Raw genomic sequence first — 13,170 nt, 5'->3', positions numbered from 1 at the left:
GACTATAGACTAGACTATAGACTAGACTATAGACTAGACTATAGACTAGACTATAGACTAGACTATAGATTAGACTATAGACTAGATTATAGACTAGACTATAGACTATACTATAGACTAGACTATAGACTAGATTATAGACTAGACTATAGACTAGATTATAGACTAGACTATAGACTAGATTATAGACTAGAGTAGCCTATAGACTAGACTATAGACTAGTCCATAGACTAGACTATAGACTAGACTATAGACTACACTATAGACTAGACTGTAGACTAGACTATAGACTAAACTATAGACTAGACTACAGACTAGACTATAGACTAGACTTGTTCTATAACATCGAGTCTCCTTTTTAGTCTTGATACTGGTTCATCGTTTGGCTATAGTCGTAGCTAAAAGTTTGGTCTAAAGTCATGATAATAGTTTGCTATATTGTTTTAACTTCATTTCACTCTAAAATATCGACGAAAACGTCCCCATAATAAAACTAAGTACAACTTTAAAAATTTCAATATTATTACAAATGAAATATTATTATTAAACTTTTAATAAAAACTATACAATTTCCCATAAAAATATTTTATTTGCGGAAAATGACGAATATGTATAATAAGCAGATATAGCCAAATAAAGTCTTAAATATTTTTGTAAAAAAAATTAAATGTAATGCATTGCTATATAAACTTTTTATTAACCATAGTAAACAAAAAACATTAATTAAAACTTTCACTTTTTTCCTATTTTTATTTAAAGGTCGCCAAAAAGTTGCCAACTAATTTGTGGGTTTAGCAACCCCAACTGCAAACACAATATTACAAAATGCAAACATAACACCTACAACAATAGCAACACGAATTGCAACAGTAGCTACAACAAGTGCAATATTATAGAACGTGAAGAAATTATTAAAAATGTTGGACAATATTGTTACAGAAAATTGTATGGCTGCAATGCCAATAGAAATTTTGGCAGATGCTAAAGTCAAAGACCATAAAAAACTTAGTGAAGATAAATTACAAATTACAGCAACAACAAATCCACATGCTAACACAGCACCTATAACAAAGACTAATAAGACAAAGACTATATTAAATTGGTTGAAAAATAGCACCAGCAGTAATAATACAAATAATACATTAACTTTAAATAAAAATAATAGTATTAATAAAAAGAATAGTGTTACAAGTGATAATAAACAGATAAATGAATGCAGTCATAAACAATACGATCAGAAAATACATGAAAAAGAATCAGAAACTAATTGTACGTGTCCAAACGTAAAAACACTTAATAATACAAATTGTGCAAGAGAGATAACACCAACAAAATCCATAGGTCACAAAGACGACGATACTTTAAGAGAATTTCGAGGCGTACAAACTTTGAAACATTTTTGGAATAAACGTATCACTGCCAACAGAGAATCTGCTCTAAAAGCCAAAGCCTGTAAACAGCAACATTTTACTAAATCGGTGGGTTGTTTGGTAAATGCCATCAACAGTACCGGGGAGCCACCACCAACAACAAACACAACTACATCTGCCCACTTTAATGAAACTGAACTTTTAAAAGCTCGTAAACTAAGAGCTTTAAGTTTGCATGACTGTTCCCGAGTCTCACCAGATTTTGATGAAATTTCTTTATCAGACATTGACATACAAAAACATTTGGAGAAAGATAATTTTTATAAATACAAAACTGCAGAGCAGGCCTCTAAATTAAGGGAACTAAGTGAGCATTCTACCCACAGAAAGTTGAGTAATGCCATAGTTTTACCGTCGGGTCAAAAGACAGAACGTTTCGATTGGCTAAAACGTCATGATAAATTTTCACGCAAAAAACCTATAGAACTTACACTAACCCCCGCCTCCCAATTGTTTACAGCGAAAAATAGCAATTCCATTGAAAGTGATAAGAGCCATAAGCTTATCACTGCAACTTCCGCTATAATTAACAACGATATTATTATCAACGAATTCAAAATGCAAACAACAATACAAACAACTGCGTCTTTGCCAACGGCAATGGGCCAAAAAACATCAGAAGTTGCCAACAGCAGCAGTAACGTTAGCAGTGAAGCGTCTACACCAACACTTACCGAGGCACAATCACCACAACATGCAATCAGTCGTCGTAGAGCAACAACAAGAAAAGATTCAGCCAAAACTTTAGCTAGCGCTAGTAGCATTAGTAGAGATTCTTCTAACACATCGCTAGCGGTGAGTGCTAATAGTCATAGAACGGTAGTTAAAAGAAATTCTTCAGCTCGCAAATACAGTTTCAAAACACACTCTCGTTCTTATCATGCGCCTCGAAAAATGCACACCAATAAAGATTCGGTTAGCGGGGGAACGGGTACGGCTGCTAGTCCCCCCAATAGTCTGGTGGCAAAATTAACACAACAATTTAATGAAATTATACAGAAAGATAAGACTTTATTGGAGGAGATAAAACGTAAAAATGGAGTACTTATGACCCACAAGGGTCATGTCTACAAAGTGGTAGATACTTCATCTTTGAATCGCAATCAATCGCCTACTGTTAGTCGTGCGAGTTCAAAGGCCCAGGATTTGCATACTTTACGTTCGTCTAGTTCGTCTTCGACGGTACAGAAAAATATCAAGAAATTTGAAAGTGAATCAAGGGGCCTAAAACCCCGAGTACCCCTAAAAAGTATACAAGTGTTAAGGAAGAGTAATGAATTGGTTATAAATAAAACTATAACCAGTTCTAGATTGAATAGCAACAAAAATGAGTCTGATGTTAAAACGGAAATAAAACCTCAAACATTGCAGTTGCCTTTAACATTGGAAATGGTAAAAGAAGAGGCCAAAACTCCGGTGGATAATAGCAATAGTAAAGAGCTTAACCAGATAAAAAGTGAGGAGAAAGAAACAGATCAATCATATTTAATAAATAATAACAACAAAGAGGATAAAATTCCAAAGAACTTAGATAAATCGACAAAAGACTTTATGGATATATCCACTGAAGATGTCATAGTATTGCCTCCTAAAATAGATAGTGTCATATATAAAAGTATTCATAAAAATAAACCGAAAAATAAAGATAAAACAAAAGAAATTCCACAAGAACTCCAAGATAACACAAATCTATTGAATAAACAAGATTGTACAACAAAAGAAATAATTCATACTAAGCAACAGCAAGTGGAGGAAAATGTTAACAAAATAGAGAGTCAGGCAGCACTAAATCAGGATAAAGAATCTGAGTTTATCCTCGGTACTAAAGAAGATCCAAGGAAAATGGAAATAAAAGAAAACAATAAAGATATACCAAAGGAGGACAATGAACTATATAATATAACAACAACAGACGCTTTAACATCTTTAGTAGAGGAAAATAAAACCACAGAAAACGAAACCAGAACTTTAGAATCTACGACAGAAAACAATACATCTTCTGAATCTCTAGAGCTTGAAGACAAAAGCAAACGCAAACATAAATATGCCAAAATCTATGAAAAATTAAGATACTTTACACCTTTCTCCAACAGCAGTAAAAAACAAAAACTCAATCCCACTAATGCCAGCACTACAGATGTTACCAAACTAGAAGACTCACCCGCTTTAACCATTGACACCGCAATAATAAAAGACTCTAAATCCATTCCATGTGAAAATCCCCAACTGTTGGAAGCAGGAGAATATACACCGATGAATTCTCCTTCGCTCAAAAAGAAAGAATTTGAACTAAACGAAGTGGTGTATTCCATAATGATCGATTCAGAAGCCAAACTATTGGATGCTTTAGATCAAGTAGATAAAAAGTTACAACATTTGTCTCATGGCAACGATGCCATTTTGGAAGTGGATGAATATGGTGAACCCTTAAAACCAAATTCATCATTTCTGCATCAAACTTATGCCAAAGAGATTGCAACGAAATCAACCAGCGCAACCATAATACAAGCGGTCAATGTGACTCTAGTCAATGCCATAGAGGGTGAACAAATGATCATGGAACAAAAGGAGATACAACAACAGCAGCAGCAACATCAAAAGGAAAAACTAATACAACAATATGAGAATAAACCTTGTAGCAAACCTTTGCCACCTATACCTCCACCCAAGAAAACAGCAGCATCGATAGAAGAAGAGGAACCATTTTATGAACCCATATGTATAGATAAAACAATTGAACTTAAGACTGAACAATCATATAAAAATTGTGAACTCAACACTTCTAAAGAGGAAACTACCACTATCCAAACTAAAATCCCAGAAATAGAGGAAGATATTTATCAAACAGTAGAGGAAGCTAAAGAAGTTTATGATCATTTTGAATCCCTTCAATCGTCAGAAATTGTTATTAATTCAATACAACAATTAGATGGCTACGAACCTATAGAAAATCCCGAAGAAGTCACACTGTTACCAAAGTGTGAAACACCTAAACCTGTACACTTTGATGGTTACGAGGAATATACTCCCTCTGTGGTAACGACACCCATAACACCTAATACTATGGGAGTACGTAAAGTGACAGATGAACTGCCTGATTTGCCAAAACCCAAAAGAATTTTACCCTGCAGAACGGCACCTAAACCCCCATTAACTAGACTGCAAAGTACTGAAGAAGAATCTCTTACTTCCACCCCCTGTCTTGAACCACCTTATTATGGGGGAGATGAAAATATATATGACACTATTAAAGGCTCCCATTGCTATGAGTCCCTGCAATGTGAGGGCAATAAATTACAAAATTCTCCACCCTCCTTGCTGCGTAATAAAAATTCCGATTGTATTTCATTATCATCCAATTGCTATGAAAGTATTTCACATTTTAAACGTACCAATATAGTGGGTCATCATAGTGGTGGCAGTAGTAGCGGTTCCACTCTAACTATTTCTTCAGAGAATAAAACAAATAGCCTGTACGAGGACTCCTTAGCCTCTAGTCTGCATTATTCGAGTAAACGTATCTATCACATGAATAGTCATGCTCATATTGACATCAATAAATCAACGACAGATGTAAATAGTGTTAACGGTTATGGTGGTTCCATAGGTCGTACAACAGATACAAGTGATGAATGGACTGATGTTACAGACAATGAAAATGGGGAGGCAGTGAGTAAACCACAATTTATCATGTAAGTATAGAAGAAGTTGATTTTGTAGTTTATTTTTTTTGTGCTTTTATTTTGTGATATCTTATCGGTGGGTCTATTGTTTTACGTTTTATGTGAAAGTAAAATATTGATTTTGTAATTTTGATAAGGAAGCCGCCATTGATATAGACAAACAAAGGAAATATCTAGTTGTGCTACTTGGCAGCTTGAGCATTAAGTGGAAATGAACTTGACATTTTTATAGTTTAGTAAACCTAGTGAAGTTAGTAAAAATAAAATCCACATGTCTTGCGAAAAGTGTTTTACAGTTCAGGTACAAGGAATGCTTCCTTATGAATAAACATTAATATTGAAACAGTTTTCTTATTTATTAGATCAAAAGTTATGACTCGATCTTCATAGAATTTTGTAGAACGATTTTGGCTCATACAAAACTTATTGATGTCTCTATACATCTATTTCTAAGCCAGTATTAAGCGTTAAAATCAAGGGGACCTGTATGGGGTTACGGCCAGTTATTACGCGATCCTCGCAATAAATTGATTTGTGGATAAATTTTTGTTTATACAGGTCTTGTTTATGACGAATTTTATTCCTTTATGGGCTGGTAGTGACCTTTTATGGGGATAGGGTCAATTAAAGCGCGATCCTCTCCAAAATACTGCTTATTTAAGCTACTAATAAGCGTTAAAGTAATTTTCTGAAAGGAACTACATATGGGTGGTAGGGTCAAATATGGACCGATCTTCATAGAATTCGGCGGAGAAATTTTCGCACAAAACTTATTCATGTCAAATTTCATCAATACAGTATAATTTTTAAGTCAGTAATTAACGTTTAAGTCATTTTCTGAGGGGGCCTTATATGGAATGTAGGGTCAATTATAGGACAAGGCTTGCTACTCTAAACATCGTGGACCAATATTTGCAATGCCAAACAAACTGCATCAATATAAAATATCTGTACTAAATTTCTGCTCGTTAGCTTCTTTCAATGGATAGACGGAAATGTCTAGATCGTCTTAGAATTTAATAAGGACCCAGAATATATGTATATACTCCACGGCGGAAAAACTTATATTTGTTTGTTGAAATCACTTTTTAGAGCAGCTCAGATATCGGTGAGATCCGAATCGTCAATAATTCTGTTAGGCATGCTTTAATTCTATTTAAAATCAGCAAAATCGGTCCATAAATAACGGAGATACGACCAACCCCTGAAAATTTCATAGGGTGAGAACCCATAAAAGGAAACTTTTGGGTACTTTTTCATTTTTCAGAAGGTACTCTTTTGAATTTTCCATAATATTGAATCTAGAAACATGAAATTAAACATCTTGAGCGCGAATTAAGTTATGTAAAAGAAGACTTTTTGGTACCGACTGTTATTTTTAACACACCGTGATGAAGGGTATATAAGATTCGGCACAGCCGAATATAGAACTCTTGTTTAAATAGTGGTTATATTAAAACACTATCATCCTTAAATTTAAAATTACTCTACCCACTTCTTATATGCAATTTCACTAAAATTTTTAATTGGTTATCGGTTACTTAAAATAACTAATTTTTTTTATCTGCCTGCCATTCTCTCTCATTCTCACATTTTGTTTACATTCATTGGAACAACCGTACCCCACTGACCTAGAAAATTGTTTATTATTTATTTGGACTGATAACAATTGTTAGGTTTTTATTTCGTGGTGCACAAAAATGTTCATAGCTTTTACAAAACTTTAGACAAAATTAAATCAATAGTTACATTTGAGATTTTGTTAAGTAACGTGTAAAAACTCGAAATAAAAATGAGCACATTTTATTTAGAAACACATTTTGAATATATGTAAGGATTATTATTTATTTATAAACTAAACAATAATTTACAAATTTAAAAAAAATATATATTTTATGTTTTGGTTATAGTGTACGTGAACGTTCTAAGGCCCATAAAAGTCCCGATTGGTCTAGGAGAGTGCGTGATAAACGTCAAAGGAAATCGAAAAGTTGCATTGAAGATGGTAAGTAAAACTAACTAATTTTATTACCTATTTATTTAAATATAAAATTTATGTGAGTATTTTGGAAAAACTATATTTTGCATCTTAAGTAAAGTATAATAAATAATAATAACAGAACTTTTATTGATTTTGAACAAAGAAATTTTCAGATTGAGTTACTTCTCCATATATGTATATACAAAAGACACGTCACTTAGTTTTGTTAAAATTGTTATTTATACAAATTTTGTATTTTCTAAACACATTTAAATCTGATTTATATTTTTAAATTAGTAACTAAGTATATTTTTCAAATGACAAAAAATTTAATAAATTTATAAAGAAAATAGTCGAGACACTTTTAATTTAAATTCTCCAACAAAGTAACGTTTTTAGTAAAACAAACTTAATAGTAATTAACAGTAAGCTTTAGTTAATGCTAAAGCTGAACTTTTAACATTGCTATAGTTAAGCTTTACTTAAAAGCTTCTGTTAACTAACATGTTTTTATCACTGTTATTTTTTACTCTTCCATATAAGAGCACATCTACCATCATTTGTGGGGCCAATTGAAGGGAGCCAATTTTTATTAAGAGATAGTAACGCATTGTAAAGTGAATAAAAAAAATCTTATTTATACTCTTGAAAAATAAAAAATGTTGGAGTATAAGATTATTTAAACAAAGCAAATTGTATTCAGTTTGAAACTAAAATTGCCAGACTTGAGAATAAATTGAGCTCCAATAGTTTGGATTTTATGAAATTGTATTACAATACAAAAGAATAGAGCTTTATATTTAGAAAATACTTCAATTTTCTAAATATTTTACTTTTTAAATTAAGTTATTTAAGATTCCGTTTCATAAAATTACTTAAACCGATCTTATGATATAATTCTCAACAACAACTGAACTAGAACTGAACTAGAACTGAACTAGAACTGAACTAGAACTGAACTAGAACTGAACTAGAACTGAACTAGAACTGAACTAGGACTGAACTAGAACTGAACTAGAACTGAACTAGAACTGAACTAGAACTGAACTAGAACTGAACTAGAACTGAACTAGAACTGAACTAGAACTGAACTAGAACTGAACTAGAACTGAACTAGAATTGAACTAGAACTGAACTAGAACTGAACTAGAACTGAATTAGATCTGAACTAGAACTGAACTAGAACTAAACTAGAACTGAAATAGAACTGAACTTGAACTAGATCTGAACTATAATTGAACTAGAGTCGAATCTTGAATCACGATAGAATCTGAAATTGTAGAGAATTTTAAACTTCGTACTTATACAAAGATAGTATGTACCGAGTTCCATGATTATCAGAGAGGATAAGGTAAAATACAGTATGACAAATTCTGAAATGCTCCTCATTAAATTTTGTTTCTATTCAAACAATATGTTGTTAAAAATTTCTGTTAAAATATTTTTAAGATAACAACAGTTTTAAATTTTATCGCCGTTCATGCGGGCTGATTAAAAATTATATCTGGCAAGTCTACTTCAGCATTAATAGAGAGTAATATTTATTTAGCGATTTGTATAACAAAAAAAAAATAATAATAAAAATAAAAAACCAAAAACAAAAAATGTTGAAAAAAACTTGAAGAACAACTAGTACAATATGATGTTAAATTTTTTTTCCATTGTATATGGGGGATCATTTTGTTCGACCAACAGAAAAAAAACTGCAATTACGAGTGGAACACAAAATTTATACAAACGAAAATCATACAGATAAATATTTTGAGTAAATAATTCAGTTGTGAGTAAAGTATTTCAATGAACGGACGTGTATGAACAGCGGATTGTAAAAAAAAACGTTAAAATTTTTAAAAACAAAAAGAGTGCAATTCAATTTTGTATGAAATTTTTCTGAATATTTCAAACTTATTTTGTATGCAAAACACAAAGAGAGAAATTTTTATGAAAACTAAAATTTTAAAAGATTATATTGAATATTAGCCAAAACGCTGGCAAGTGAAAACAAAATCAAATAAATGTCAAAAAATGTAATAAATAAAAAAAATAAAAAAAATTTGTTAATAGTAAAAAAAAAACATAAAATAATTAAATTGTTATAGTTTAACTAAAAAAAAATTTGTTAAAACAAAATGACAATGAGCTGTTTTTTATGGTTGTAATTTATAAAGCAAATAAATGATCATAGAAATAAAATGTAACTCGATCGTTTGCAATTATAGAGGAATCGTCCGTCTGTCCATCATTTAAACAAAAGTTGTTGCCATAGTTATTCGTAGAGTTGTTGTTGTTGCTGCTGCTGTTGTTATAGTTGTTTGTTGATCACCAGCGTGAACCACTGAACACGATGACGAAATTCATTGTTTAGCGCAAATTTGAAAAAAAAAAATAAAATTTAAAAAAATGATACATAAAACACAAGCTTTAAGCCACAAATGAAACCTGTACATACTACTCACTCGTACACTGTAAAACTAGTAAAATTTTGTTTAAACCTTGAAAACTTTTTTAAACCAACCAAACAACTAAATAATAATATATACTAAAAAAGAAGCTACAATACAAAAAAATAACAATAAATTACCTATAAATCGTTTAAAATAAAACTAAAATGAGGCAGATGATTTTTTTCAGTTTTTTTATTTGAAAAAAACACAAATTAACAAAAATTTAAGCGCTGTTAAAGGTTGTTTGAATTAAAAAAAATACCTACAAACAAATGTATACAACAACTAAATAAATAAATAAAAAAATTGCAAATTTTAGGTTGAAATTTATGCAATTGAAAAATTGCATTATTGTGTCTGTTGTTGTTTATGGAAAAAGCTGCAAAAACAGCATTTCCAAAAACAACTAAAGCTAGACTTAGCTACAACAATAGCTAAATGGAAAAAAATTACAAAAAAAAACTGCAAAAAATAAAAGAAAAGACGACGAAACTAATGAACAACACGTAAAAATTTCCCCATTGACTTCGACTGACTGTGATGGCAAAAGCGGCCACACAAACAATAAACTAATGTTAATATAAAATGTAATGTAATGAAATGTATGTGTTTTTGATGATCAGTCAGTGATCACATAGCGTTAATGGGCTTCCGCGTAAATAGTTTTGGAAAAACACAAGAAAAAAAACTTAAATATTTGATATAAATACCAACTATACGCTACAATTTACAATATAAATCAGACATATTTTATAGTCGTTTTTTATAGAGTTCATTGTACAAAATTTATTAAAAACACCTACTTAAATTAAAGATAGATACAAGTATTTTTTTTTTTTTTTGAAATATTTAAAAATATTTTTAAATATTTGCACAAACTTGAGAAGAAGATAAAACTATGGGAATAACTCATGCATCGTTAATTAAAGTAATTAATTTTGTAAAAGTCAGTTATAATAAAAAATCCATCAATTATTATTTAATTTGCCAAAAATGGAATTACTTTAAGTTTCAAAGCACTTAATGGAATTTGTTATAATTTAAGAATTGTTTGAATAGCTTTTGCTCTGTACCACACTGAAAATATTTCCAGAAAAAAAAAACAAATTATCAATCATTTTACGAAAAACCGGAGTTTGACGTAAAGACCGATAACATTCCGATCGGATTGATTTATATTTTGCCGATCAAACAACAAAATGGCCCCAGTTAGTTAGTTAGTTAGTTAGTTAGTTAGTTAGTTAGGAAGTTAGTTAGTTTGTTTGTTAATTAGTTCTTGGAGGCAAGAACTCAACACAAACGCTTACAAGTAATTAGAAAAGTAAGTTATTAAAAATCGCACACAGTCACATTCAAAATAACTAATCAATTAGAAGATATTTATAACACATTATTAGTAAGACCTTATTAGACTACTTCTATTTAATCCAGATGATATGTAGTAGTCGTTGAAAAGTATGTTTTTAAGTATTTAACTACAATTCAGAGACATTACCTACTTTTTGCCGGCTAATTAGTTATGAAATGTTGAGCTTTCACGTTTTGTCCAATATTCCTTGCATTAATTGTAAGATCCTTGTTTCCATGTTTTGAACAGATTTCTGCACTTCATTACAAATACCACGCTTTTGGTACCACCAATATGCAGAGCACTACCTTAGCTCCATGGATACGATCTCTAACGGTTCAGGTAATAGTAATGGAACCAAAAATTACATTCTTTAAAAAGTTAAAACAATCACTTTTGAAGTCTAACGGTCTATGGCAGTAAATTTTCCTTTACAATTTGCTGCATGAATAGCTGCTGATGATTTAACAAGGTTTGAGAGCAATTATTAAGGATCAATGACTTCAATTCTTTGACTGTAAATCTTCACTGTTTTTTTTTCGTATCGAAACAATGTTCAATAACTGAGTGAGAAATAATGACAGATATGTACCCTTTAAAATAAAATATAACGATCACACGATCATACAAATAATATGATCTGTCACAATTTTGTGCAGAAGAGATGGGATCATTGAAACGCAATATGTAATGAAACCATCAGACATTAAAAGGCAATATGAATGGAAATTCTGACAGTCGTCGGTTTTCTTCATTTTTGCAATGATTAAAACAACAAGCAAGTCGCATTAGATCAGGGATGTATTTCTTAAACACATACAAAAAAGTGAAACAGCTGTTACTATCTTGCTTTGTTATTGTTTTATACTAATCATATAAACACAAAAATCGATGACTTTTATTCAATTTAGTTTTTCATTAGACTTTTAATAGAAAGAGCATGATCGCGTGAAGGGTCCTTAAGTTATCAATACGATTTTTAACCGATGAAGTTTATACCTCTTATAATTACTAGGGTTAGAACAATAAATATTTTTTAATAGTTAAATAAGCCAGAATCTATACGGAACACTGTGGACTTGTTTAATAAAACCTCTGGCAATATAATAGGATCTTGTTGAGGTAGTTATTTTTTTTTTCATCGCAATTTCCCTATCTTCTAAGATGACATGGTCTTAAACCGTTTCTTCTTTTTTAATTATAATATTTTGCATATTGTCATTTAAAACTGCATTAAATAAAATTAACATTTTAAATTGCTTCTTATATCTAAGTATTCAACTCTCTGAATCATTTGAACTTTATTCTTAACTCATAATCGTATTTATATTCTAAAAAAAAGAGACAAACACAGGTTTTTCATTGAATTTAAAAGCAAAACTCATAAGTAATTTTATAATAATTTCTAGACGATTATAACAATAACAGAAGATTACTCGGTTTAACAGAGAATCTTCTGCAAATGACTAATAATTGAAGAAAAACAATATTTTCTAGATTAGTAAGCATTTTTATCTAAATAAAAATTGCAAAATTCCCCTATAAGAAATATACACAGGTTTATTAATTTCTTTGTTTAATTTCATGCTTTTTAACAAAAGTTAGCTTTTACTAAAATGCATTTTTTCAGGGTTTTAATAAAAGATTATAAATTATTAATATTTATAAAATAAAAGTATTTAATATTATTTATTTGTTTGTTGGTTTTATATGGTTTTCTTTGAGCATATCTAGACAGATTGATTGCAGAACCAAAGTTCATGATCTTATTTATTTAACCTTGTTTTTTAAATTATTGACTCGAGTTATAGACTTTTATAGGAATACAAGACAAGTTTATAAAAAAGTTTTTTATTTATGTTTTTTTATTTATAACAAAAAAATCACCATAAATATAATAACTCTATTATGAGTGGCTGAAGTAAATATGTAGATACACTTGTATATAAACTTACATACCCGATTTGCTGTTGCTTTAAATATATAAAATAATTGTGTTGGTCAAGACAAAAGACAATTGCAAGTGATCAAATCCAAATAAAAAAAAAAACTAAAAAGGGGACAGGGAAATGGGTACTATTATAGTAAATGTGTAGATATTTTATTATTATGACTGGTAATTATTTTTTATTGTTTAGACTTTCTTTATCAGTTTTTCTTTTAAAATTTCTCATTGTTTAACTTCTAGATATTTAGACAATGGCAGGCAGATACTTAAAGAAAATCTTAATAATCTTTTGTATCAAAAATTATATTTATTATTAAAACTATTTTCCTTTCCTAG

At 30.2% G+C, this 13,170-nt stretch overlaps 1 protein-coding gene across 5 annotated transcripts in view; it reads left to right on the top strand.

Annotated features, from left to right (window-relative positions):
- Positions 1 to 13,170, top strand: part of LOC111675062 (rho guanine nucleotide exchange factor 16) — a 46,306-nt gene that overhangs the window by 23,817 nt on the left and 9,319 nt on the right. Inside the window, exons 2-3 of one of the 5 annotated variants that reach the window (XM_046952677.1) lie at positions 760 to 5,122; positions 7,024 to 7,118. In XM_046952677.1, the coding sequence (XP_046808633.1) occupies positions 918 to 5,122; positions 7,024 to 7,118 (4,300 nt within the window). In that variant the 5' untranslated portion in view covers positions 760 to 917. Of the gene's footprint in view, positions 1 to 759; positions 5,123 to 7,023; positions 7,119 to 8,738; positions 9,122 to 9,147; positions 9,348 to 13,170 lie in introns of those variants that run through there. The other 4 variants (XM_046952681.1, XM_046952678.1, XM_046952679.1 and 1 more) reach the window with 4 other exon arrangements.

This window comes from Lucilia cuprina, chromosome 5 (assembly GCF_022045245.1).
Source record: "Lucilia cuprina isolate Lc7/37 chromosome 5, ASM2204524v1, whole genome shotgun sequence".
NCBI lineage: Eukaryota > Metazoa > Arthropoda > Insecta > Diptera > Calliphoridae > Lucilia > Lucilia cuprina.
The sequence above is the reverse complement of the archived record's forward strand: the minus strand, read 5'-3'. Positions and strand labels throughout refer to the sequence as shown.